General features: G+C 48.7%; 7 protein-coding genes across 7 annotated transcripts; 5 read left to right on the forward strand and 2 right to left on the reverse strand.

Moving 5' to 3' along the window:
* Positions 1-138: 138 nt before the first annotated feature.
* On the reverse strand, positions 139-881 carry N7462_003051 (DNA-directed RNA polymerase core subunit RPO26; the record flags this gene model as incomplete). The annotated part of the gene is made up of 4 exons (XM_057074777.1): positions 139-172; positions 229-348; positions 429-716; positions 847-881. The coding sequence occupies 4 exons, from the start codon at positions 879-881 to the stop codon at positions 139-141; spliced, it is 477 nt and encodes a 158-aa protein (XP_056934282.1).
* A 237-nt stretch (positions 882-1,118) lies between these two features.
* N7462_003052 (uncharacterized protein) lies at positions 1,119-2,912 on the forward strand (the record flags this gene model as incomplete). The annotated part of the gene is made up of 2 exons (XM_057074778.1): positions 1,119-1,197; positions 1,255-2,912. The coding sequence occupies 2 exons, from the start codon at positions 1,119-1,121 to the stop codon at positions 2,910-2,912; spliced, it is 1,737 nt and encodes a 578-aa protein (XP_056934283.1).
* Positions 2,913-4,710: 1,798 nt separating this feature from the next.
* N7462_003053 (uncharacterized protein) lies at positions 4,711-5,311 on the forward strand (the record flags this gene model as incomplete). Its single annotated transcript, XM_057074779.1, has 2 exons — positions 4,711-4,811; positions 4,960-5,311. The coding sequence occupies 2 exons, from the start codon at positions 4,711-4,713 to the stop codon at positions 5,309-5,311; spliced, it is 453 nt and encodes a 150-aa protein (XP_056934284.1).
* A 1,521-nt stretch (positions 5,312-6,832) lies between these two features.
* On the forward strand, positions 6,833-10,695 carry N7462_003054 (uncharacterized protein; the record flags this gene model as incomplete). The annotated part of the gene is made up of 4 exons (XM_057074780.1): positions 6,833-6,848; positions 6,931-7,281; positions 7,376-7,530; positions 7,612-10,695. The coding sequence occupies 4 exons, from the start codon at positions 6,833-6,835 to the stop codon at positions 10,693-10,695; spliced, it is 3,606 nt and encodes a 1,201-aa protein (XP_056934285.1).
* A 5,014-nt stretch (positions 10,696-15,709) lies between these two features.
* Positions 15,710-17,205, reverse strand: N7462_003055 (retrograde cargo receptor ERV46; the record flags this gene model as incomplete). Its single annotated transcript, XM_057074781.1, has 3 exons — positions 15,710-16,652; positions 16,741-16,921; positions 17,013-17,205. The coding sequence occupies 3 exons, from the start codon at positions 17,203-17,205 to the stop codon at positions 15,710-15,712; spliced, it is 1,317 nt and encodes a 438-aa protein (XP_056934286.1).
* Positions 17,206-17,983: 778 nt separating this feature from the next.
* Positions 17,984-20,236, forward strand: N7462_003056 (uncharacterized protein; the record flags this gene model as incomplete). Its single annotated transcript, XM_057074782.1, has 3 exons — positions 17,984-18,412; positions 18,605-20,140; positions 20,192-20,236. 3 exons carry the CDS (start codon positions 17,984-17,986, stop codon positions 20,234-20,236), a joined length of 2,010 nt encoding a protein of 669 aa, XP_056934287.1.
* A 572-nt stretch (positions 20,237-20,808) lies between these two features.
* On the forward strand, positions 20,809-23,500 carry N7462_003057 (putative GARP complex subunit Vps53; the record flags this gene model as incomplete). Its single annotated transcript, XM_057074783.1, has 3 exons — positions 20,809-20,851; positions 20,910-22,708; positions 22,775-23,500. 3 exons carry the CDS (start codon positions 20,809-20,811, stop codon positions 23,498-23,500), a joined length of 2,568 nt encoding a protein of 855 aa, XP_056934288.1.
* Positions 23,501-27,789: the final 4,289 nt, after the last annotated feature.

Raw genomic sequence — 27,789 nt, forward strand, 5'->3', positions numbered from 1 at the left:
CAGATCCATAGCGATTGAACGCAGACTTTTTTTTGTCTCTTTCGAGGCACGGTTTCTGGACTCCCAAACTCCGAACGCTATGCTGATCCCACCCAAAAGAAAAGAATTCCAAAGTTCCAGAGAAGAGCAGTATCCGATCTAGAGCAGCTCTTCGCAGGACCAATCCTCGTACCTAGGCAAACAATATTAGTCAACGTGTCTTTTTAGCTAAAATCCAGGTCATCTTACCATCCGTCGGGCAGATATCGGCGAATGATCAGAGGGATCTTCTTCTGGTTCAATTCCTTCATAGCAATCTGTAGGGGATCGGTTTCGCCCTCAAGGTCGACCAGTACAGGAGCGTTCATGCTACATTGACAGCCAGAAATCAGTATGGGGATAGTCGCATCGAGAGGGAACTGGTTTGTTCATGTCGCGATCAAACGCACCTGATCTGCAGAGCCCGAGTACCGAGAACTCGCGCGCGCTCATACTTGGTCAAGTACGGAGTGGTCGTGCGCTTCTCATTTGGCACTTTCTTTTCGCGAGACTGCTCCATCACCTTGCCCGAGTATCCCGAGTTGGGGTCGCCCGAGACAACGACGTTCTCATTGTCACCATTGACCGGTGGCTGATACGAATCCTCCCCATCATCACCGTCTCCGAGGCCCTCTTGGTCGATAAAATCGTCGGGTTCATTGTCATCGAAGACCTCCTCGAAAGGCTCATAATCATTGCTGCAAAGCAAACAAGGTCAGCGACAGTGCTTTAGGCTAGAAATGCGACCAGAGGCTCCAGAGCGACGAAGCTGTCTTCAAGAACTTCTCGTGTCCATTCCTGTCGAGTCTCGGTAAAATGGGTCCTTACGTCTCCTCTGCGTCGTTGTCACCGTAGTCAGACATGTTGAATTGTAATGAGCGAGTTCTGAGGGATCAAAGAGAGAGAAACCCTAAGCTTTGAGTCTCAACGTGAAGGTTCGCGATGCAAAAAAGGCGGAAAATCTTCCACGACGCTAATCCGTTCTCGGTGCCACCGCCTTTTCACCGCGGCAAAATAATTTAATTTCAGTCGCAGGATGCAACATCATCCATTCATCACTGCATAGTGTATGCCTTGGTCTTTTTGAGGGGCATTTCATTATGGCCCAGAAGAGAAAGGCACCAAAAGAGGTGGCTTCTCCGGCCAAACGTCTTCAGAAGTCCTCACTAGACAATGATGGTCAGTCGCGATATGGTCCTACGGCAAGGCTGACAAGTGACTGACAAGCTTCAGAAGACCCGATTTTCGAAGAAAACTACTCTGACGCCGAGTACTCGAGACCAGGAACTCCAAGTGTGATGAGTAATGAGATGAATGAGACTCCAGCAACACCATTCTCCACCACCTCCGTACGATACCCATCAGAGCTCAAAACACACTACTGTCCTTTCGAGGGCTGCAATAAAGCATTCAATCGCCCCGCTCGACTACAGGAACATATTCGTTCTCACAATAATGAAAGGCTCTATCCATGTACAGCTGAAGGATGTGACAAGACTTTCCTCCGTGCCTCTCATCTTGCGCACCATGTGAAGAGTGCTCATACTCAAGTCCGCGACTACGTTTGCGATCGACCAAACTGCGGCAAGAGCTTTGTCACTGGCTCACGACTGCGTCGCCATTTAGCTGCACATGATGGGCGGGACAAGTACCGCTGTACAGAATATCCACCTTGCGACGAGACCTTCCGGAAGCATACGACCCTGCAGAAGCACATTACTATGGTTCATTTGAAGCAAAAGCCGTTTCCCTGTACCCACGTCGACGAGGCAACGGGAGAGAATTGCAAGATGGCTTTTGAGACCGCAGGCCATCTTCGAGCTCACGAGAGTCGCATTCATACTGAGAAGCGATTTAGCTGTGCAGAATGCTCAGAGCATTTCCGGGAACAGTCAGCAATTATCGATACCGCTGAAAGCAAAGCCGTCGAACAGTCCGTCGCCTTCCCTACATATGCTCTTCTCCAAGAACATATTCGAGTCGTACACCCTCCCCAATGTCCTCATTGTCCAATTGTTTGCTCAACGTCTCGGGAATTACGACGCCATCTAGAAGTCGCCCACGGCGACGTCACCCTCGAAGACCGAAAGATATTCGACTGCACATTTCCCGGGTGCAACCGCAGCTTCACCAAAAAGGGCAACCTAAATGTCCATATCCGCACTGTCCATGAAGGTGAAAAGCGATTTGTCTGCGGCGAAATTGACCTGTCCGGCTCAAAAAAGGTGGAAGGATGGAACGGCGATGGCTGCGGCAAGCGCTACGGTAGTAAACTCGCGCTCGAAGAACACATTCGCACCGTACATTTAGGATATTTGACTTCCAAAGCTGAGCGACGCGAGCGACTTGGGCTGGACAAGAAGTCTTTGCAAAGCTCGACGCCTGGTCATCATGTCTCCACACTCACGGCCCTGACTGGTCAGGGCTATGCAGAGGAGACTGGGCGCCATATTGCCTGCTTCTATGATTCGTGCCAGCACCGATTCCACCGCGACTATGATCTGTGGGTACATATGACCTCCAAGCATGGCTGCACCGAAGACGAAGTACAAGGTCTTTTTATGCAGCGCGCTCTACTCGCTGATCAGACCGGAACCGGAGGGAATGCGCTCGGCATCTATGGTCTTGAATTTGGTCATTTTGACACCGCCTTTCCTCATGAAAACAAGAGCGAAGACGAGGCAAACACGAGCAATTTCGCGGTCGATAGTTCTGCTGCGCTACCGCCCAATGACTTCTCTGCTTTCCCTGGACACACCGACCTGGATTCCGATTTTTTGATGCAAGATTCGTTGGCTGCGGAATCGACTGGTGATATTGTCTCCATGGTACCTGGCCACAATGAGATGGCCATGATCGATCCCGTTCTGGCATACCATTTGATGGAGGAATGAACAGAAGATCACTAACGAAGCTATGATTATTTAAAAGCGAATTCAATATTACATTTGCATGGATATGCTTTGCGGAAGTAATGAGGCCCTCAATCACGACGTCACAATTGCTCCATTATATAATACACACATATCTCTCTTTTCACTATAGCAATGCCAGTAGTAGTGGGGATCACTGCCAATAGTGGTGTAGCCTTCAGTGTCCAACAAATGGCTTGAGGCTTGTTTCAGGCAGCCCCTATCCGTTATAGATGGGATTACACCATTATTCAGGGATCCTTAATCCCCCTGAAAGAACCCCACCAAGAGATCGGTAAAAGGAGGCGAATAGGGGTTGTTCCAGGAGGGAAAGGGGGAAAGTGGTGGTTTTCAGAAGCCCGACCCACGAGTGTTTACAAACTAGGGGGACAAGGTAACTAGTACTCACTGACTGAAAAGGAGAGACACTAGCCATGTACCGGCTTGGTCGGCCAATTTGGATAATTGAGGAGGGAAGGGAAGGGAGAAGAGCACTGTCTATATTGATCCTGAAGGATGAACGCCGACCACCGACCACCAGCAATATACTGTCTTTCTTTTTTTTCTATCTAACTATTGTATTATGTCTACGTAGTTTCATGTGCGACCTGATTGTCTCCATGGTTCGCTTTCCTAAGCCCTATGACGGCTATGTGTCTAGTATTTTTCTTTCCCCACTGGTTGGATTTTGGCAGCTTCATTTTCCATCATTCTCTCTATCAATCACCCACGGCGTAGACTTGATGAGAATCACTACTCTTCACGAATTGCTGCGGGCGCACGTGGTGGCTAACGGCCGTTGCTGGGGTTCGACCAAGTTCGCTGTTACTATTTATTGCCAACATCTCCATTTTTCCCGCCCCAGAAGTCAGGAAGAATGGCTTGGGGATCGACAAATTCTTCATCACGGTCACCTCTGGGATTAGAAATACATATAATACCCATTGCCTATAGACAGAAATGGAAGCAGTACGTGAGAACGGGGGCAATCTATGTTGGCCCCGTGCGAGGGTCTCGAGGCCTGAAACGTGGGGGGCGATTGAGACAGGAAGAGGGCGCGCATGACAACCCCCCCCCCCATGACAAGAACTAGCATTCTTCGTCCTTCGCCGGTCGTCGCCGAACATGTCTCAGCCGGCAAATATCAATTAAACCGAATAGGACAGATATACTTCTCACGCCGGGCTGCATCAATAAAGCATATAAACAAGACTAATATCAGTGAAGCCCACCATACACAACAGTGGTTATTATTGGACGCCTAAATCAAAAGGGACGTTGGCTGGCGCCGGAGATACAGGGGGTGGTCTTTTTTGGCGATGACAAGGGGTCATAGGTCCTCCCCTATTTAGTCGGAGGCTAGTGCCGGGGAGGCCCGATTCGTACTGCAGTCGTAGATCTGAATAGCAGCACGCAGCCAAAAGGTATGTCAGCCTAATCCACGTCCAGAGTGCGTGGGTTGTAGAGATGCATGTTAGGTTCGATGTTGGGCTCCAGCCACGGAGACCAACAGCCCCAGGGACCGCCCTCCAGACCCCTAGGGTCCTGGGTCCTCTCCTACCCCAGTCACTTCTTTTTTACGTTGGAGAGGGGGGGGGAAAGACGGGCCAAGATTAGAAGAGGGGTTCCCTCTTCTGGGGGAGGTCGCTGCGCCGGATCTGATCTTGATTCACCCATCAGACCAATCATCGACAGAGTCGAGGAACCGCCAGGATGAGGATGCCGGCATTTGGGGGCTTGACCGACTATCAAGCTAGCCGCTGGCCCAAGAGACAATATCATGTCCCCACCTACAACCTCACCAGGGTCGGCTGAACTCAAGTGCGCCAAAGTGGAAAGTGCGCAACTTGTGGCTGAGAATGATCATGCCCTAATGCAGGAGTGAGTGCGATTTGATGAGGGCTAATCAGATGAGGATTCGTGTCAAAATTCGTGTCAAAAGAGAGAGAGAGGAGAGAAAGAAAGGCTGGATGTGAGCTACGATCCACGATCCACGCTCTATGCTCTATGCTCTATGACGTGCCAACAGGACGGATCGTCGCCAATCCCTGAATGTCCGGAAGTGCAGAGTCACAGAAGACTACCAAGGCCAGCGCTTAGGGGGGTCGGTTCGCTATGCCCATGCCAACCAGGCGGATAACTTGGGCCGCCCCCGAGCCCCGGCGGTGTGCGTCTCTCGGCCAATGCGGGCGTGGCTGCCCAGAGCGTTGCGCGTCCCGGCAGAACCAGGGACGCCCGAAGAACAGAGTGTGGCTCCCGGCAGCGCTGACCCGCTTCCTGCACTGGTATCACACGGCTCAACTGGGTTTATGGGGAACGGGGGGACTATACTCTCTCCGAAGTGGCAAATGACAGAATTTTTGGCGAGCGGAGACGGCTAAGGGCAGCCATTAACTGGAAGATTTACGATCACGTTTGGAATTTGTAGCGAAAGAAGGAAAGGAAGAAGAAAACCCTCTCCCCCCCCCCCCCAAAAAAAAAAAAAAAAAAAAAAAAACTAGTTTCCTAAAACAGACATGCCGAGCCACAACTCAGAGTAATATCAGAGTAATCTCAAGAGTAATAATAGGCAAAACGGGGCAGCCTGCACAACACGAAGCCGAGTAGACGAGACAACGACTCTCCTATAATAAGCATGATAATAATGGGAGAAGCCCAGAGCATCTAAGTGCTTTAAGTAGCTATGGTTTAACTTGGCTAAGACATGCACTGCTAAATTTGGGACCGACAGGTCGTTCTCCTCCACCGGCGATCCATCCCCCGGAGGGTCCAGGATGACGCCAGCCTGGCCCGGTGATTCTTTGGGGTCTTTCGGTCTCGTTTTCTTTGCATTTCGATGGCTTCGCTTCGGCTTCTGGTCTGCGCCAGAATGCATCGCATATACCTCGCCTGGGCTCCATTTGGGCAGGGGAGGAGCGTACGGAGAACTCCGTACAGAACACGGGACTCTTCTATTTCTCATGATTATCTTCTCCTGATTTTCAATATTCCCGTCCTGCCATGATTCGAGGAACATGCAGGTGTGAAGTGGTGAGGCCCAGATCGTTCGGTCTCACATCGACACTGCGTCACTCCGCCAGATGGGCCACTCGTCCCACCGATCTGTGTACAGTGTTCGCCTTCAGCAACCCCCCAAAAACGCATGTAAAAGCATCAGAACAAGAATAGCCCTCAAAAAGAAACAAAGTGAAAATGGCTGCAGAGGAGATGTGAGAACATAGAGAAGCGAATAGTTCCAATTGGAGACCCTGAGCTGAATCCAAATCTCCGGCCAACTCGGCGCCAATAAATGTGTAATGCGGCTTCGTCCCCAACGATGAGCACGACCCACGGTCGTGACCAACGCGCCTCGCCTTCGCTCTCTTCCTTTCTTATTCTGCCTCTTTCTCTGCCTCTCTCTTTCGCGCTCTCCCTTTCCTCCTTTCCTTTTCCACCTTTCCTGTCCACCTTTCTTTCCACCTTCTCGCTGACCCGTGGATGGAGGAACTAGTCCCGGCGACTAGACACTGTGGACGCCCGTAACGTCATCCAACCCGCTTGGCGCTTCCAAACCAAAAACCTCCCACGTTGCCTTGGGTCCCCGTCTTATTCTTATTTCCCTCATTCCCGTCCAGGGACCACCACTCTTCTGCAACTTACCTCCATGGGTTAACCTGTCCGCCTGTGTTTCGGCTTTTAGCGGGTTTCTCCTTCTCCCAGCTCCACCTTCTATTCAAGACCGTGCACTGCCGGCCTTTCTTGATTCTCTTTCTTCTTCCTTCCCCACCCTCCTCCCCCTGTCTTTTTCTCGGATTTGTCCTCATTGCTGCCTCTCTTGTCCAGCGAGAGAACGTTGCACAGCGCCTTCAGCATCGGTCTGAGACCAGATCATTCGGTTGGGGGTGATCCATCCAGCCGACGTCATGGGCCGCTCCCGTGGTAAGTCCAGTGAATCGGCTTCGGGTGTGCCGGAGTTCACGGCGGAACTACAAGAACTAACCGATCCTTTGCGTTATCCCAGTGCTGTCATTTATATCTACTTGGGGAGGTCCGAAGAACAATGAGTCCGGAAGGGAAAGCAAGCGATCGTCGAAGAACGTCACACCCGCCGAAACACCTCCACGGTGGCAAACCCCGTCACCCGATACCCCGTCGCCGCCCTCTGAACTGTCGCCAACGGGTGGTTCGACGTCGCGCGGCGAGGGAATTGGCTCGCGACCAGCGTCGATGATCTTTTCACGCAATCCGCCGCTGATAACCCATGCGGAGGATACCCCACCAGAGCTGTCGCCGATCTTCACCTACCTGAATATCCACACCAACAAGGTCTACCAAGAAGGCTACTTTCTGAAGTTGAATGACCAGGACACCCGTAAGTTTGAAAAAAAAAAAAAAACAGGCCATGCGATCGCTACTTCTCCTTTGGAGCTCGATGGAAAGAACAGTGGGCTGACATGTTGGCACAGATGGGCGACCTTGTTCTGATCGACAGTGGGTGGAATGCTATGCACAGCTAGTCGGAACCGTCCTTTCCCTCTGGGAAGCTACTGCGCTGGACGCAGCAGGCGGGGAAGAAGTCCCCGCAACCTTTATCAACCTGGCAGATGCATCACTTAAAATGGTAGGTTTCTTTCTTGGTTGTCTCAGAAGCTCTTAATCGGCCCCCCTGTCGGAAGCTAATCTCCCTATCCGCAACCCCCAGATTGAAACCCTACCGATCAGGAACGGAGCCGTACAGCCGTTAAAAAATGTGCTCAGTCTTTCCTCCGCGGGTAAAAACCGATATTTGCTCCATTTCAGTTCCTTCCATTCGATGATTCAATGGACGGCGGCCATTCGCCTGGCTATGTATGAGCACACGTCGCTGTATGAAGCATATACCGGCTCCCTCATTGCCGCCAAAGGGAAAACCCTAAATGGGATTCAATCCATCCTGGTCCCGACTAAATTCAAGTACGAAGATTGGGCCCGTGTGCGATTCGGCGCGGGAACGCCGTGGAGACGATGTTGGTTTGTGATCAACCCCCCAGATGAAAAGGAAATCCAAAAGGCACGGAAAGTGATGAAAAAATCCGCCTACGATCGCTTGTCGATTCCAATCACCGGAACCATCAAGTTCTATGAAACCAAGAAAACCAAGAAAGTGCAGCCCATTGCAACAGTGACGCATGTGTACTCGGCATATGCCATCTACCCGCAATCTAAGGCTTTGATCGATCAATCAACATTGGTGAAACTCGAAGGCCAGATCACCATGCACTCGGGGCCCTCCTCTTCTTCCGAAGGGCTTGTGTTTGTCATGCCAGAGCTCCACGCTGCGGTTTCCGGCTTCGAGATGATGCTTCGTTTCCTCTTTCCAACCTTTGATACCTTCAACCTCTACGGTCGTCCCACTCGCCTTGTGGCCGACACAAATCACATCAAAAGCATCATGTTTGCCTTTCCTAAAGAGCGCCGCTACGGATATTTAGATGTTTTGGACATTGTCAACCTGCTTCAGACCCAGGGAAGTCAAGAGTGGAGTGAAGCAGAATGGAGGAAGCAACTGAAGGAAGCGACTCAGAAGCGGAACGCCACTGGTAGGAGGAGAGGTGATAGTGTCACCAGCCGACGCCCACGCTACCGCACCAGTGTAATCTCCACGCGCAACGGAGAGGCCCCGATCGATCTTGCTCGACGCCAATTTGCTCCCGAGGCCAAGCCCGAGTTCAACCAATCTGCCGATGCCATAGTCCCCGAAGCCCCGAGGGACGATTCTATGGCTTATCATTCTAGGGGAATGTCAGATATCACGGATTTGCAGAGAGGAGCAAGACCAGCTCACGGCTCCATGTTGAAAGGCTCTCCCGACTCTTCCACCCAGGATCTGGTGCATCATGACCGAGTACAAGCTTTGGCAGGCCCTGTTGACGAGCGCACAAGTTCTGACAGCGACCGAAACACTGAGGAACTTGCCCGACCGCCTGTGTTCGGGGAGCAGCTTCCACCACGCACACCACCCTCTCCAGTTGTGAGCCCACCAGCTTTCGCACATGGTCCTCGGGAACTGCCCTTCAATCGGCCCGCGGCAACGGATGAGCAGAGACGGGCTAATAACCGGATGTCTCATGCAACTCTCACCCAGCTCACCCAGGTTGGTAAAATGGGTATGGGGGGAGCCGCTTTCGCCTATCATGACCAGCAGCCACAGCGCGAATCCAACAGTGACCAGCAACTTCAGGACCACTCTTCGAACACCACTTTTTCTCCACGGCCCATTGCACCTGTCAATTCCCAACTTATGCATCGGTCGAGTGAGGAACAAATGGGCCATATGTTCCCAATTCGGCAACCGCCAACCTCAGAACCCCGTCCCCTCACACCTAATTCTGCAGGCAAGCCCTCGCCAAAGCCCGACTTGGCGATTGGCACTGTTCAGAGTTTAAAGCGCAAACCTCTACCGCAAAGACAGCTTTTCGAAGAATCCCCTCAATCCCCCGGGGAGCCCAGTTTAGACGATCTTCGCCATACCCTGGATGAAGATGCGTTAAACCGAATTGCTCCTCACCTCCCATCCCCCGTTTCCCCAACACGGAATGATGCGGAGAGCGTGTATGATGATGCATCTACGGTTTCTCCTGACTATGCCAGCACGCATGAATCTATTCACAGCAAGAAATCTGTGCAGTCGACTGCCCGACCCAGGATGGGTGTTATGAAGATTGTGGGAGAGCCAGTCAAGCAAGACCTTGTCATTGGCGATGCTCGTTATTCTACCATTAAGCCCGAAGAGCCCAATCCAGATATACCCGCGGTTGACTTCGGTCCGACTTTGACCTATATGCCTACCACCGGGCGCCCGAGTACCGGAGATACTTTGAGGAAAGCTTCGCACCAGCGCAATGACTCGGAGGCAGCTGAAAGGCTCAGGTTTAACGTTCCCACTAACACTATGGAGCACGGTCATAATCAATCTCCGAGTCAGGATGAATTTCGACGAAGTGTATTGTGGCAGCCTGGCATGACTGGTCGACCAACTACGCCCGGTGGTGGTCTGACTCCAGAACAATTTGTACAGCAACGAGCGGCCCCGACCCCTCCGGTGCATATGCACCATCGTTCTCCGTCAGGTACCGCCCCGTCGCCGCAACGCCCTGGCTCCGCAGATTGGCAACAGCATGTTCGGCCCAACTCCCGGATGACTTCCTACCAGGATCCATACCAGCGTCCTTCTTCGCGTGGTACAACCGCAGCGCTCGCCAATTACAACGAGAGGTCCAACCATCTTTCCGCTCGTGAGCAGGAACATGTGGCACGCATCACTGGTTCCTCCTTCTTTAACATGTCCAACAGCAACCGGCAACCTCAGCCGCAAGTGAATCCAATGGGCCTTGTCTCGACAATTGATGCCCGTGAGCGTGAGAGACGCGAGATGAAGGAGGGAATGTCGAACCAAATGGTCCAACACGCCATTGCTCAGCGCCAACAGGCTATGATGCACCAACCTCATCAAGCTGGGAGTCAGTATGCTGGTTCAATGATGCACCAACAACCGCAACCTGGAACTCAATATGCTGGCTCGATGTACCCTCCCCCATCTCGCCAAGATGGCATGTACAATCTCCCCGGTGCAAGCCAAACTTGGGACGCTTTGCATCAAATGAATCGACCCGATGAACCTCGTCGTCGATCCTGGTACGGCCAGCTGGCGCAGCAGGCACCTCCGACTCCTCCAAGCTACCAACAGAGCCAGCAATTTGCCCATCAAGGAGGATACCATACCAACTACAACACCACGCAGTCTTAACCAACTTCCGCCTCCTCTCCGCCCTTTCTTCTTTTTCCTATCCCCATGAGCTTCCTCACTCAGAGTCGAGTCATTTTACCTGACAATCCTTGAGCGTTCTCTTCTTTTTCCTTCTTGTTTAAATTGCCTTGCCTTGCATGCCTATCATCTTAGATCTTGACATCCCCACAGATTCCAGTACCCTTTCTTTTATCACTTCTTCATGGATCCCATCCTCACAACAGCTATTCACCTTATGCATTCACACTTTTCTATGTTCCTTGCATTGCGCATCAGAATGGAGTTCCAGATCGGTCTGGCGCGATGGGGGTTTTTTTTGTCTCGCCTCGCTCGCGTGTGGATTGCGTTCTTATTATTATCGTTCTCACTTTGGGGTTTGCCTCCTGTCTACTACCGCTAACAGTCGGTTTCTCATTTTTCCTCCTTTTGTAACTGTCATTATTATATCGCTCTATGTGTATTCTGGATGTAGATCGGTTGGTCCCTCGGGGAAAAAACTGCATTTGTACAAAGAGAATGAATGGATTGATTGTTCAAATTCCAGGAGTGTTCGTCATGAAAATGATGTAAGCTGTAGGCAATTAAATAATTGTAGAGCGAAGTGTGATGAGGAATTTAGATAATAAACATTACCTTCGCTTGCCACACAATCAATGCTCATTAGGAAAGTATGTGTGGTATGATGAACGTTATTTTCTTACTACCTACGACTCCTCCACCGTTAAACTGAGCTTTGCACTTGAGAGACAGCAGAGATATAGATGATATATGGAGTCCAAAAAGAAAAAAGAACGGGCCCGAACCGCGATTCGAACGCGGGGCCTCTTCCAATTCAGGATCTTTTGAAAGAACCGAGGATCATTATTACCCCGAAGGAAGAATCATACCACTAGACCATCCGGGCGCTGTCGGTGGATTCCAAAATCTACCTATCAAGCGCTGGTATATGGTGCGACAAGAATAAAAAAAGAAATGGCCCGAACCGCGATTCGAACGCGGGACCTCTCGCAGTTAAGATGTTTCATCCCAAAGCGAGAATAATACCACTATACTATCCGGGCTCGATATATTGGTAATCCGGGGTTAAGCATTGATAACTCGCTTACCCAAAGATCACTTGTGTCGCTGGTCCTCGTCCGTTAATAACGTTAACTCGAAGAACATTATCCTTTTGGGCTATCTGCGGGCTGCAATTGGGTTATATTTCTTTATTAAATCTTATTTTTAATCTTGTCCAGGAGGGCATATGTTTCTTCCGCTTAGGCTTTCCCTTAGTTACTCGGCATAGGGCCTAGGTTCTCCTAACTATTCAAATTCTAGTCCCCAGGATAGTCGAGGTAGCAGTCTAGCCATGACGGGGCCAGCAGTCACCAGATTCATCGAAGGATTTATATGTATTGTGTGCTCACTTCTTTGGAGCCAATGATTTGCTCCGCGTAGCTTGTCGGTGAGTCGTCCTAGTCTTGCTGCACCGGAGACCCTGACCTTGATATGAAGGCCAAGAAGCCTCTTGAGGTATACCTATAAATCCGATGACTGAGAAGCTTATGTGACATCCGACCCTAGTACCTAACGTAGTCCTCTCGCTGTATCAAGTTTTGACGGGCTTCCGCCCGTTAAAAAAAGCGCTTAGGGATAACTAATACATTGTAGGGGCGGAGAGCTCACATTCAGTCCTAGCAAATGATTTCTAATGCCATCCCATTTGTTTAGTTATTCAAGCGGAAGCGACTTGAAGTTCCAACCAAAGCAGCTCCTTCATTGGGTTATTCAAGAGATCGCGGCTGTTGGTTGACCACTTCGACAATGTCCCAAATCCTTGTGTAGTGGAGTCAGCTTCCTGTATTTGAGGAAGCCTAGTAAATAGGCTGGCTCTGTCACCACAGACACTTTCTTGCATTTGCCCGGTTTTCCGGTTATCTGCTTCTATCCATTATCCAAATGCCGGCTTTGGTATTATTTTTCCAACTCGAATATGGCCTGTTCCTATGTCTCGGTTTATTTGTTGCAGGTAGTGTTCACGGTGCCAACGGCTCTGGTTGTGTAAGAGAGAGTGTGAGATTCTGTAGATATCCATGTGTTTATAAAAGACGAAGAGGAAATTCTGGTGTTTGCCCAAGGGAAGTTAACTACCTCGTAAGTAACAATATATATCCGAATTTCACGGTAACCAAACACCGTTCTTGAATGCTGTCCTATATAGATGTAGAGATATAGTAAGGTGGCCTGCTCGCTATTAAATTATATTATATGTTTAATAGTTGATTGGAATAATCATTTCGTAGGATGGTCTCTTCTCAAGCTTACAAGGGTAGGTCATAGTTTTAATATTTGCATTATCGGTAACATAAGCGCCCGGATGGTCTAGTGGTATGATTCTTCCTTCGGGGTATTGATCCTCGGTTCTTCAAAAGATCCTGAATTGGAAGAGGCCCCGCGTTCGAATCGCGGTTCGGGCCCGTTCTTTTTTTCTCCCCTGTTCTCCAGATAGAGATAGTAGCATTAACGAAGATAGATGACAGATAGATAGATCTTATTTTTATTTTATTTTACTCTAAGTCAATTAATCTGAAAAACGCTAGACGGCACACATTTTTAATAAATTATTCGTGTTTCCAGGATTGGTCCACATCTCTTACTATGAAGTCGAGTATGGCTGGACCCCGGCCCGACCGAGCCAATGGTGGTTCGATATATCGAGGATGCAGTGCCCCAACAGAGGTATTGTGTCTGCACTTACCATTCGTGCTCGATCATCGCTACGACCTATTAGAGGTTCTGGCTACTGGCATATGGGCAGAGGACCATTCAAGACATGGTAACCTCGATATCGTCGCGGCTGGTCGTGGCAAGTCGATACGAAACCACGACATACCGTGTAGCTGCGGCACTATCAGCAGGTAGTCATTCATAATAGCGTCTCCCAAGGACTATAAAGTGAGATTGGCATGCGTTCGCAACGATCAGGCATGCTGTCAATAAATGCCAGCAGATTGTAGATAATCTTTCTACACTGGACAGCATATACTATGCTTTTTGACATGCGAGCGAATCACGAAGAGCCTTGCTTTCAGTGATGATGGCTATTTCTAGCGCCGTGATATTTCCTCTAGCCTTCTCGCTTTTGAACTGTCCACTGCCGGGCATTTGAATTTAGTCTCACCCTCGAGTGCATTTTGAATGGGCCCGAAACCTTGCTACGAGAATGTCAGTGAATAAAGATACCACGACTCGACCCAGACTGTCCTCATAAAATTGCCGTAGAGCTCGAATGACCAGAAATTGACAGAGAGTTGCGCAAGTTCTGTAGATGGCCATTACAATGCTGTTTTCGTGGAAACTACGAGTAATTGACTAGAAAACAGTACGTCAGGCTGGTTGTTAACACTGGCAGCCACATGATAAATTCCCAGAAATCACCTGCGGAATTATATGCTTCTGCATCGTATAGTTGAGTGACTGTAACGTCGAACAGGCAGCATACTCAGCTGCAGATTGCCAAGCTGCTCTAACGTTTATGGACCATACAAAAACATTGTTGACTCAATGTTATTCCGCAGATTATATTCACGTTCATTGAATATGATACCTATAATCAATTGAAAAAACCTTGGTCTCATTAGTGATATATTCATAGGGCAACTGTAGACAATTCGACTCAAGTAAGGGGACTCACTGATGAATTTTGTGGGAGACTGACAGATGCGTACGGGGAACCGGGGTATGTTTTTCTCCTAGTCTTCTACATTATTGGATTAGGCAATAACTGTCGATCAAACCATGAATACCAACAGATTGTATCAAGAAAGACCTTTTATTGGGAGAGAAATGTGGCAGGTCCCTTGAAAATGCTGCAAATTGCATCAGCCACTAGAAGCACGTGAGCACGTACTGTGTGCCAAAGAAACACGAGCTTTGCAAGCATATTGGATGCTGCGTACGTCCTCCGGGGCCTGAAAGTAGGCACAAATATTGTTCAACGCTGTCATGAGATGTTTTATTTGAGGGGGTACATCCTAGCAACAAGCCGATATTGGAAACCATGTGTTATATGAATACACGTATATCAATGACATTCGTCGGCATCCACAATTGAAACGCCTTCCCGCTGTAAATGTGAGTACCCATCAACATGGTTAAAGATAGAAGTGTTCCCATCGTTTACCCCATTGGCCCGGCAATTTCGTGATCAAAGCCCAGGAGCTGATCAAGTCTGAGTCCACTACACACCAATGTTGAGAAGCATCCATCTGAACCAACTAGCCGCAACCCCCCGATTTATTGACAGTAATGGCCACAAGCCTGCCAAGGTGGTCAATTGGCTGTAGTTTAAATAAGTAAATCTACAATAAATTAGATTTTTCAAAAACATGGATGCATTCTATGCAGTTAAAAGGCCCAAAAGAGACTAGGAGTGGGAGGCCAGTGGTAGGCTGAGCAAAGTGGTGATAGCTTGCAGTGCCGGTATGATACCAAGCCTCTAGACTTGACGATCATCTAGATTCTTAGCTACAAGTTTGGTAGATAGAAAGCCGTGGCCACTGCATATATCTGGAAATGCAATCGCCCAGATGGCTTGAACCCATCATCATTCTCTGTTTCTCAAGACTTTCGTGGCGTACAAGTCTTTATAGAGATCATAGTTTAAAACACTAGCAAACTATCAACCCTTGGAACTACAAGGATTTGAAAACAGAGCTCCGAACTGGTAACATAAGCACAGTTCTCTCATATTTTGGTTACAGTACGATAGATCTGGAGGCCAACATCATTCGGAAAATGAAAACACGACCAGGTTGACAGATCAACAAATGCTGTCTGATTTAGGTATACATACACCATTTGAACCACAGAAACACAGAATCAAAACAGAAACTCAATGTGTAAAGGTATCCCAAAAACGCCACAATTTCCCACCTTTGTTCATCTCTAGCGTTTCGCAGACTAGAGAATACTCCAAGTGGGGATGCGATTCCCTTTGATCCCTTTCATCTCCAGGACAAAGGGGGAAAGTTTAGCTGGAGTGGAGCTTCTTGATGCGCATTCCACCCTCATACAGGCCACGATCTAGAGCAGCTGCCACAGTCAGAGTACCACCGATGATAGCACAGACGCCGGTCAGGAAGCTAGTGAATGTCTTTGGCTGAGTCTCGCGGTTGATGACCTTCATGGGGGAAATATCGTAGTTGAAAAACACGCCAGGGATACCACCAGAGGCGTGCAGACGCTCCTTGTGCCCCTCAGCAGCATCGTCGCCTCCGATCAGGGGCCGCTTGTGCGAAGTCACAGAATACTGATGGGCCTCGATACTTCCTTGAGAACCGTAGGCGACACCCTGGGAGCCCAGAGGAGCCTTGTCGTAGGCACTGTGGATTGCAGACGAGAAGACCGGGTCCCAGCCTAGGGGAAGATAGGAGGTAGAGACAACCTTGATGAAATACATAAAGTTATAGGCAGGCTCATCCGTTGCCTGTTTGGTATCATCCAACGGATTAGTGTGGTGGTGATCGGTCCACTGCCACCGGTCTGCTAGCTCAGCAGGAAGCTGGGGACCAAACCGGAGCTCATGAATTTCGTGGGTCATGGTATGCTGCTCGGGAGTCGGGGCATCCTTCATGAAGTAGTTGTCCATGTCATGGGCGTGCATGTTACCGCTGGTGTAGCTGCGACCTGGCGCAATATGAAAATTGCCAACCACCTTATTAACTCGTAGTACACCTTCGATTCGGCAACCTTCACGGCGCTGAGCCAAGAGCTTCTCGCCATACCCCTCGCGCTCGCACTGCTCGACATTCTGTCCGATTCCAAAAGCCCATTGCTTATTGGCATAGGCCTCCCGAACTTCATCACAGGTGCTACAGCAGCCTGATTTGATCGCATTGGGAGGTGCATCGGCTCCGTAGCACTCACCACAGTAGTCCGGGTCTAGGTGTGCAGCAGCGTCGGCGGGGGAGTGTCTGGAGGTAGAAGAAAAGGGCATGTGAGCTCCTGATCAAAGCGCGGAAAGGGGATGATCTTCTCGTTTGATAGTAGAAAGGGACTTACAGATCAAGAGCCTGAATATCAATCACTTGACCTCCTTCTGAGGGAGGGGCCAGGCGGACCTTGTTCACGCCGTGCGCCACGCCCACCTGCATCTCACCCGACACATCCATGACATCCAGGGTCAAAAGCTCACAGGGAAGCCGCGGGAATGTCATATTCAAGTGAATTTCCATTCTCTCTCCTGTTCGGTTAATATTATTCCCGTCAGCCTTGTTTCGATAGATCGACTCAGCGCGAAAGACCCCATGCGAGTCTCTGCAAATCTTCCTTACCTCTTGACTTATCGACGATGAGTTCTGGCTGGACTACCACTCGGCGGTAGTCAGCCCATTCTCCCCATACCAGCCATAGCACGACTAGCAGCGAGGCGATAGTGATAACACCTCCGGAATTCGTGCGAATGCGCGCATCTTCGACGGTTTTGGCGAAGGCGTCTAGCCTCATGAATCGCGACTTTGCAGGCATTTCGCTAAGCAATTGACGGGCATAGAGAAAGCTATAACCCCAGGAAAACGATCGAGGGTGGCGTTCCGCAGTGTGTGGTTGTCTGGTGAAGAGAGCGTGAAGAGGTTAGCCGGACTCCTATGAAACGCGCAAGCTGTGCCGGTGGTCTTGGGTTTCGGGGAATTCCAAGGAGAGATCGGAAACTACACCCCCGAATTTCAGGCGCATACTCACCAAACCCGAGTCGAGTGAAGGATTTCCTCGGCCCCGTTCTTTCTGCGAGGCCCTCGACTTGAAAGGATGCTGCAAGCTGGCCAAATCGATAGCCGCCGCCGTATACTGTGAACTAATGAGCAATGGGGCCGATGTATTGACATTACCGTATTCTGAAAGGCCAGAAGACAGTTGCTGATTGGTGGAGGGTTGAGCTGTGCGCTGAGTCATACCAAAGTCACATGACATATGATCTTCACCGCACGTGACCGGTGCGTCACTTTTTTTGGTTTCAATCATTCTTGCGGCTCTCTACAAACCCTGTAGGCAGGATCGCTGCCTAGAAAATTTCTCTTTCTTTTACTTTTATTTCTCCCTTTCTCTCTTTCTGTCCTCCTTTCATCGATTTCACCTCACCGACGACTTCACGACACCACTGCATGCGAACAAGATATCCCCTATCTGATTTGAGGCGCGCAACGCGCAGTCCGCTCATCCTACTCAGCCCAGGCCTTTTCAGACCAGCTTCCTTCCATTTATCTCCTCTCTCAGTTGCGACTTTCCTCCCTCTTTGCATTCTTGTCGCATGAACAACATGAAGACCATGAAGTCTCGCCGTGCAGGCGGTTCTGATCGCGGGGGCATCCGCAAGCGGGGCCCGACGCGCACTGACCGAGATGGCGATATGGACATGGATCGATCTGGCGTGCGTGGAGGCAAACGGCCTCGTGGTGATATCGGCCGTGCTAAGGGTGGTGGTCGGCCCCAAGCGCGCGACAAGACGATGGATGCCATCCAAAAGGCTATCACCAACACCAACGCCAAAGACTCGCAAGTCAACATCCGACAGGGCAAGAGTGGGGGTGGAAGCAATCTGGAATCTTTCAGTGTCAGTGGCTGGAAGGAGAGCAAAGCGGCATCAAATCGTGATGGTGGTATCGAAAGTCTCCTGTCATTTCTTGAACGACGAATGAACGCGAATACAAAATCAGGACCCCGCGCTAAAATCACAAAGGTATGTTCAACATTCGAAGGACGGTCACCAATCACCAATCTCGACGTCAATCGCACCGGTGTTTGCTCTTTTCTTGGAAATGGTCCTATTTCCGGCTGAACGACAGTCGACAACCCCGGATCCTCCTGGCGTTTCTTCCTTTCGGTGACTCTAGTTTCAAGGTCTTTTGCGCCTTGCTAACGTTCGAAATAGTCGCGGGTTGAAGGCGACTCCCTGGTTGTATTCGTCCGCCCCGATTTGGCGGATCGAATGCTTCGGATCAATGGCAACCTCTTTGCAGGAATTCATGTAACTGTGGAGCCCTGCGATGCATCCAAAAGTGCAGCGCTTGATCGCGAACTGGCTGCTTCAACTGGCACTTCCACGTCGACTGCGGACACCAAGTCTAAAATGACGATGATTCTCAGCAAACGATACTTCGCGGATACCAAACTTCTCAATCTCTCCAAGCTCGGGAATGACCCGGATCTAGTAGCCATGGGTATTTTCAACAGTACCTCAACTGAATCTAAGTTCTTCCCTGCACTCATGAAGGTCTGGGAAATGGGGTTCACAAGTGCTGCTCAGAGACGTGAAGCGGTAGAGAGCGTGAGTCTCGCCGACAACCAACTTGCCAACGTCAGCGTCGTTACAACTCTCGCACAAGCCGTTCCCGATCTCAAAAACCTCGACCTTTCTAACAACAACTTGAAAGACGCCCGTGCAATGATTCAGTGGCGCTGGAAATTTCGAAGTCTTGAGTTTTTGGATATGACCGGCAATCCCTTCTGCACCGCCCCGGATTTCAAAGACACCATGCTCAAGTGGTACCCCAAACTCCAAACCTTAAACAACGTTGTGGTCCGGACTGCAGAGGATATTGCTGCCCAGAAGAAGACGCCGATTCCCGTACAGGCACCCTACTTTCAGGACGAATCTCAGATCGGAGAGAACTTCGTTCGCGCCTTTTTCTCGGGATACGACAACAGCCGTAATGATATCCTCACTGGATTCTATGACAACAATTCCACTTTCTCTATGAACGTCAACGTCCAGGCTCCCAAGGCCCAGCAGGCCGAAACCGCTGGCTGGGACCCATACATCAAGAAGAGCCGCAACCTCCTCAAGATTAGCCACTTGCCCGCCCGCATGTCACGCTCTTACAGCGGCGTAGACAAGATTCGTGAAGCCTGGTCTACATTTCCACAAACACGCCACCCCGATCTGGCCGCGAATTCGGAAGAGTATCTCATCGAATGCCACCCAGTGCCTGGGCTTCCTGACCCCACTGGGCAGAGCCCGACAGGTGTTGGTGGACTTATGGTAATGGTTCACGGGAAATTTGAAGAGAGCTTTGAAGGCAAGGTCGAGTCACGCAGTTTCGACCGCACATTCATCATCGGCCCTGGCAGCAGTGCTGCCGGAATCCGCGTCATTAGCGACATCCTATGTCTCCGTGCGTACGGCGGCCATGAGGCATGGAGCCCTGAAAGCCAGGCTATTCCCCAGGCGGCTGGTTCCACTGTTCCAAATACTACAGCTCCTGTTCCTCCGCCAGTTGCTCAACCTGGTATTCCCAGTGGTTATGGTGCTCCTGCTCCTGGCAAGACCGAGACCCAGGTCCAACAAGAGCAGCTTGTGGCACAGATGAGCGCCAAGTCTGGCATGACGCTGCAGTTCTCCGAAATGGCTCTATCGGGCAATGGCTGGAATCTTGATGCCGCGTGGAAGAACTTTGAGGACCTTAAGGTAAGCTAACAGGCCTGATTTCGTCTCTTTGGATACTAATTTCACTCCCAGGCTCAGGGCACACTGCCTCCCAGTGCTTTCCTTTCTGCGGCCTAAATGGCCGTCACATCCTCGCTGGTTAATGTTGAACCCAATACCTCTCAATCTTCTGTCAGCGACATCTTCATTTATCGATCAATACTAGAGATTTTCGAATGGCAGGTGGCACTTCGCCACAGGGAAAGATGCCACATTTGTTTGGCTTAACTCAATTTTGCATGGCTCAGGCGAATGGGCAGGATTTTGTGAATTTGTATTATGTATTACAAACATATTGCTATCTTCAGTTGAGGACAAAAAATTAGCTACCTCAAAAAAATATATCATTATAAGTTGTCATTTTTCTCCTGTTGGTTTTCTCCAGTAGTAATTGCGATGGTAGAGGAATTGCCGGCGGGTTTTGTCGGTTTGTCGGGTTGCGTAAGATGCCAAGGTCAAGGTGGCCCCCAGTGACATGCGACCTGCGACCCGCGGGAGAGCGTCGCGTCCGATCAACACCCAATCCCGCTCTCTTGACGAACTCGCGCAAACTGCATTGGCCTGACATAGCGACTGTCTTTTGGCCAGGCAGAGGATGAGTCTGGGAAGCCAATGGGATGACTACAATTACAACCCTGACCACCGACCACATGCCATCAAACGAGGAACCCACCCTCGACGCCTTGGATGCAGGTACGACCCAGCACTGGATGCACTGCACACAACTGTTACTGATCGTGGAAGTTTCTAGTGGACTATGACCCGATCGACCATTTGAATGCCATCTTCTCGCATCCCTCAACCCTCTCCTCCGTCTCTCAGATCTCAAATTCCCTTCATGCCTATGAAGATGAATTGGACAACGACATCGGCGTCCTGGTCGAGGAGCAGGTCACCTCCAATGCGGAGAGTGTAGAGCGCATCCAGACGGCAAAGGCAGATCTGTCAGAGCTGTTCAAGAAGATTGACGATGTACGGGAGCGTGCTACGAAGACCGAGCAATCCATCACCGATATGACGGCCGACATCAAGCAATTGGACAATGCGAAGAAGAACCTCACCCTCTCTATGACCGCCCTCAAGCGCTTGCAGATGCTCACTACGGCATATGATCAGCTTCAATCGCTCAGCCGGACTCGACAATATCGCGATTGCGCCCAGCTTCTCCAGGCAGTAATCCAGCTGATGGCTCATTTCAAGTCGTATCGATCGATTGACCAGATTGCGATTCTGAGCCGGAATGTGGCAGATATCCAGCGAGAATTGCTGGAGCAGGTCTGCGAAGACTTCGAGATAGCTTTTGCCAAGAGCGAAGTGGCTCAAAAGCGGGTAATGCTTTCAGAGGCATGTCTGGTCGCGGATGCCTTGGGCGAGCATGCTCGGTCACGGCTTGTGACCTGGTACTGCAATACCCAGCTCCGCGAATATCGTCAGATATTTCGGAACAATGAAGAGGCAGGATCACTGGACAACATATCTCGTAGGTATTCTTGGTTCCGGCGGATCCTGAAGATCTACGATGAGGAGAATGCGGCGATTTTTCCAACCTCCTGGCGAGTGAACGAAACTCTGGCCAATGTATTCTGTGAAGGCACACGGGAGGATTTTAAAAACATTCTTTCTCGATCAGTACGCAGCGGCCAGACAATTGATGTCAACCTGCTACTTGCGTGTCTGCAAGAGACCCTTGAATTCGAGCATTCTCTTGAGCGTCGCTTTGCACCTCCGTCTCGCCCATCTACTGACACTTTTGCTTCATCAATTGAAACTCCTGCATTCGGCCAGTCAATCTCAGAGGCCTTTGAGCCGTATTTGAGCGTCTGGGTGGAGGCACAAGACAAGCAGCTGGCTGCGCTCTTGCCAAAATACCGCCAACAGCCCTTGAAACCTCCTGATGAAGAATTCAACTCCCATACTGTCCTCTCATCCTCGACTGAGCTTTTCACATTCTACCGTCACGCTTTCCAGCAATGTGCCAAGCTTTCAACAGGTGGCAGTTTGGCCGAACTCGCCAAGGTATTTGCGAAATATTTGGACCAGTATGCACAGCAAGTTCTTCTCAACTATATCAGTGAGCGTTCTACTGGCCACACGCCCTCGAAAGTGCCATCAATAGAGGATCTGGTGTCGGTCCTTAACACCGCAGACTACTGCTATACGACGTGTACTCAGCTAGAAGAGAAAATCAAAGGTCGTCTGGATGAGTCTCTGAAGCAATCAGTAGACCTTCAGAGCCAAGCAGATTCCTTCATGGGAATTGCTTCTGCCGCTGTACGAGGTCTTGTCCGGCAAGTCGAAGTCACTCTGGAGCCAAGCTGGAGAGAAATGCGCAACACTCCATGGAGCAAAATCGAGGCAGTAAGCGACCAGAGCTCCTATGTGAGTGAGCTGCTTTCCCGAACAAAGGAGAAGGCATCCGAGATTTTGCAACTCTTGCACAAACAGCAGTATGCTCGGGCATTTTCCGATCATCTGGTTGAGTTCATGTCGAGTCAATTTATCAATAATGTCTTCCAATGCAAGCCTGTTTCTGAGACAGGTGCCGAACAGGTATGTATTTGCTATCTCATACCACTGCGCTCCTGATTATTCATCACAGCTCATAATTCTATCTAGATGCTCCTAGATTCTTATACCCTGAAGAGCGGCCTCTCATCTCTGCTCCCAGCCCCCACTCCTCCAGGCTTTGTGAAGCGCGTAAACAGCAGTTTCTTCAAAATTGAAACTCTTCTAAAGACACTTCAGGTCCGGCCATCTCCACCGGAGGCCCTTGTACAAGCATACCTCATTCATATCGCTGACCGGAACAACAACAATTTCCGCAAGATCCTCGATCTGAAGGGCATCCGCAATCGACAAGAGCAGAATCATCTTGTCGAGCTATTCCAGCTGCACCGTGCATCAGACCGCTATGCATCAAGCCTGCAGCCCAGCAACCCGATTCTTAATTCTCTTCAAACTCCCGTCACCACATCAACCGGATCTGTCTCTCAAGGTCTGGGTCTTAGTGGCGCTGGATCTATGCCCTCCCGCTTTGACGCCTCGATGCTCGGCTCGGCCCTCATATCTGCTGCAAAGGATGGCGTTGATCGTTTCGGCAACCCGAGCCTCAGTACCGTTACAGGTGGAACAACCTCGATACCCGTTCTTGGTAGCACCCCCGGCAGTTCATCTCCGGCTCCATCAGCATCAGCTCAGCAAGCTGGATATATCCAGACCCCATCTGAGCCCACCGCTGCCGGTAATCTGAATGAGAATCTCAAGAATATCGGCAAGTTCTTCCGCCGCGACTTGGGGGGCTTTGGGGGCCGGTTTGGACTTGGAAATGATGATGCAACATAATGCTATTGTTTGGCATGTATTGCGTATACCATTATATTTCTCCTTTTTGAAACTCTCTAGGAGTAATGAGGACTTTCTTTCTAGATGAAATAATTGTCATGAGAAATATACCACAACGCAAGGTAACGGTAAATTTAGTACCGAAAACGATAAAATTTGATGCTATATTAAGGATCTTTTGACCAAAATCTCAGCCATCGATCTCGCACGCGAACCGTTCCAGCCGTCTATTTCCATATGCGCTCTATGTGATCCTGGATTACTCCCTGAACACTTAAAATTGCTTAGTGCTTAGGGTACCTAGGTTAGGTAATTAGAAATATCGTTATACCTTGCAAGGGAGGAAAGTGATGAGGAGGGCAGGTGATATGCGCTAGAAAGAAAACCGCTCTCTCCCTCTTCCTCTCTTCTTTTTTTTCCCTTAAATCTTGATATTGTTGTTGTTCCGCAGATCTGCCCACCCCATTCCTTTCCGTATGCTAGTATCACTTATCACTCAAAGTTGGATTCGGCCCCATGGGCGTCCTTAGCGCTGCGTTCTTGTTTGTCCAACTAGCCTGGAAAAGCGTATGTATCTCCAATGCAGCAAATCGATGAAAAATCCTGGCTAAAATTTCATGGCTCTTATTATAACTGAAACACTTCAAGAGTGTACCTTATCTTTTCTAGCCTAATTTTTGCTTCATGGTTTCCTAAAAACCGGAATGAAGTGAACAAGAAGTGCGGGTTTATTCCACAAGACCCATTGTCTTGCGTCACTCTTCCAATCGCAATCTCTGTTGACCAAATCCCAGTCAAAACGAAAAATCATTTTTGCAAGAATAACCCTGCTGTCGGCCAGCCCCATTTTCATTCCAGGGCATGCTCGAGGTCCTTGAGAGAATGGCTGACTACCATTGTTATCTTTAAATCTGTAGTCATCTATCCAACGCTCAGGTCGGAACTTGTTGGGAGACCGAAAGTTGCGGGGGTCAAGTGAGGTAGTAAAGGGGTCCACTGATACATTGGTGCCAGCGGGAATATAATGACCTTGGATCATGGAACCGGGGCAAACACGCTGAAGGCCAAAAGATAGAGGTGGAAACATACGTAAGGTCTCTCTCGAAACACTTTCTAAAAACTGTAGTCTGAGGGTACTATCAAACGTGATCTGCTCATATGAAGAGAACTTTGAGCAGACCTCAGACTGTACTTTTTGGAGAGTATCAGGGTTCTTCAACAGGAAGTAAACCATACTTGTCAATAGAGTGGCTGTAGTGTCTGCCCCAGCCATGATGATTGCCTTAAGTTGAATCTTGAGATATTCCTCATCGATGAATTCATCTTCCCTCAATCAAGGGTTTCTGCCAGATGATATAGGAAGTGCAGATCACTTGGAAGAACCCAATTTTTGACAAGTTTGCTCGGGAGTGCATAGATGATGACTCAATTAATGGCCAAGCATACTTGGAAGGTCTTCTGATATGGGCAAAACATAGAAGATCAAAGCCGCCAAAAGAGCAATTGCAGTTTTCGTCATTCGCTGCCTATATGGAGTATAGGATAAATGATACCGGTATTGAGTAATTATATGACGTTTCATTATCTTCGTCTCATTCTATTACATTTGCTGACTTTGCTCTCAATAGTGCTATAAATGCTGCATTGAAATTTACATGCAGTGCCCCTATATCTATCGAGGAGTTTAACGTTCTCGCCCCAATAAATCGACTCAATATTATGCACTTCTCACTCACAAATGACCTATACTCTTACTTCAAAGAGTATAAGTAATATATCGAAAAGGAAAGTGCGCTGATAAATGCTATCCCAGTGATGCAAGATCAGCACAGTGTATCACAGGAGTGTGTTATAGCATTGATACGCATGATTTTGTGGGATCTTGAGTCTCAGATAAATGATATCTATCACGAAACTTTAGCTTCAGAGAATTTGAGTAATCACCAGCGCCGATTTGCGAGGGCAATGATCGAGGGCTTGACAGGGAATATGTTTTATTCGGCAACCTCATACCGATACGCTATCCCGGCTAATGGTACTGCACTCTCGTAGGATTGCCTTTCTAGCAAATGGACTCTGGATAGGTGATGAATGGATAAATTGCTACTCTAAATTGACATCTCGGGTTATTCGCCTCGATATACGAAAGTTGAAGATATTGTCCGCCCTTTCAAGTTTCTCATAAGAATTTTCAAACGCTTCGAGACTTTCTATGCATAACAACTCTCATTAAGTTATCTCCATTCCTATGCGTCTGCATCGATCTAGGCCCTATATTCATTCAACAAAGTAGGGGACGACTTTTAATGACAGCTTTGCCTTGGTACCTTTGAGCCGAAGATTCGGCGTCACTGCGGTTTACGTAGTTGATGAACGCGCAGTGAGATCTATACGAGCAGACGAGTAACCGAAGCTGGCCGAACTCGGCAAAAAACTATCTGAGGTCATATCCGATTTTCTTTTTTTTTTCTCTTGATTTTCGAGATCAAAATAGAGCGTCGTTTGACCTGATTATTTTCCTTGCTAGATGAGTATATTCAGAAACCTGTTTTTGAAAATGCATCTTGCTTGTATAGGAAAGACCGAATTCCTTGAACCTTGAACCATTTCCAAGCCTTTGCACGTCATATTAAGTGCCAGTAATAACCTGTAACCAGTTTAATTGATTGCAACAAGAAATTGAGTACATTGATAGATTTGGCCAGGAAATCTAATTCATAATGTGTCTGCTACCCTCTTAATTCTATAGAAAATATAAAACCATCTATCCATAAGCTAGGAAAGTCCTAAGTTCTTATTGCATAGAACTTGATATAAAGCCAATTATCAATATCTTCCTCAAGCTAGATATAATAAAGCGCCATATTTGGGTGGCATCAGTTGGTTCAGCTTAGCCTGGTGAGATATTATAAGGTCTGAGGGGATATAGAATGTTGAAAAGGAAGGGGTAGCCTTTATCTAGTATTTAGACTACATATTTAATGCTTGACTAAGGTTAATATCAATCAGGGTATAATTCTCTTTCCATTTCATACTCCTTTAGAGCCCTGAGGTCTTCCTTGTTTTCTGATTAGGCCAATCACAGGACTTAGCTTTATGCTATCTTGAAGACTTGCTCCACACAATTCTCCTTAAAGGATTCTCTGGTATTTAAGCTAGAGGAAGACCGGTAGTTAAAATGAAATATTCTCAACTGTCACCTTTGTCAATGCCATATTCTCCTAGACGGCCTGACCTAAAAAAAGAGTTGAATACCACTGGTGCCTATTTCCTTTTTCTCGAAGTTAATAATCACCTTAAACTCAAAGGTTAAATCGATATATCTACTTTGAATTCGAACAAATTCATTCTTCAAAGCATAGCAATTATATCATTGAATTATATATCTGTTGTTCCGCACATTTTCACTATCTGTGGCATAATTTTCAAGTCTTCTTCGCAAGGAAGCGGAAATTGGGAATCGAACTTGTCTCTTTCTTTCACGATATCCATCCATACCAGGAACGAATTGTAATCCGGATGCTACCGATCGGCTAATAACAGGCGAGCTTGGTGCCAAATTAAGAAGAGAAATATATCGTTTATATAACGTGTTAACCTCTTCCTTCCAATAAAAATGATTCTCTGGACGATCTCCTCGGAAAAATCCTGTATCTAGAACTGAGTCGGTAGATTCAGTTGCAAGATCCATAGACATGGTATCCATAATAGTCGTCAAATTGGTGGCAGTATTGACAATACCCAGCGAGTCCGACATTTTTGCAGCCAAGAGGGCAATTGTACAGCCATATGTATTTGTTTTGATATGCTGCCATTTAGATGTCAAAGCAGGACTTGGAAAGAGCATCTCATGGATCTCTGAATTCTGTCTGTCAAGATATTGGAATAGATACTGCCGCAATAGACACATTTCCATGAAGTCAACGGAATCTGGAGAGACTTTCTCTTCATTCAAGCCTTTCAAAATTTCACTCAAAGATTTCCCTAGAAGACGAAAACGGCCATTTAAAAGATGTTTTGGGGGAATAACGAGGTCTTCAGGTATTGTGGAGAATGCGACATAAATATGTTTCCAATAGTGACCTTCGAGTGACCCATGCCAGTGGCGCCACCACTGAAGTGCATCTCGTGCTGCATAAAAGCCAGTCTCGCTGAGCGATAGGTCACCAGTTCTTGTGAGGATGGAGTAATTCTCGGTGGAATGGGAAAATGTTGCCTCATCCAGTTCATCAATCACTTTGCGTAGGCTTTCCACTGCCTGACGAGGACCACTATTGGCAAGTACATTG

The sequence above is a fragment of the Penicillium macrosclerotiorum genome (assembly GCF_028827735.1).
Source record: "Penicillium macrosclerotiorum strain IBT 26536 chromosome Unknown utg000003l_segment0_segment0, whole genome shotgun sequence".
NCBI lineage: Eukaryota > Fungi > Ascomycota > Eurotiomycetes > Eurotiales > Aspergillaceae > Penicillium > Penicillium macrosclerotiorum.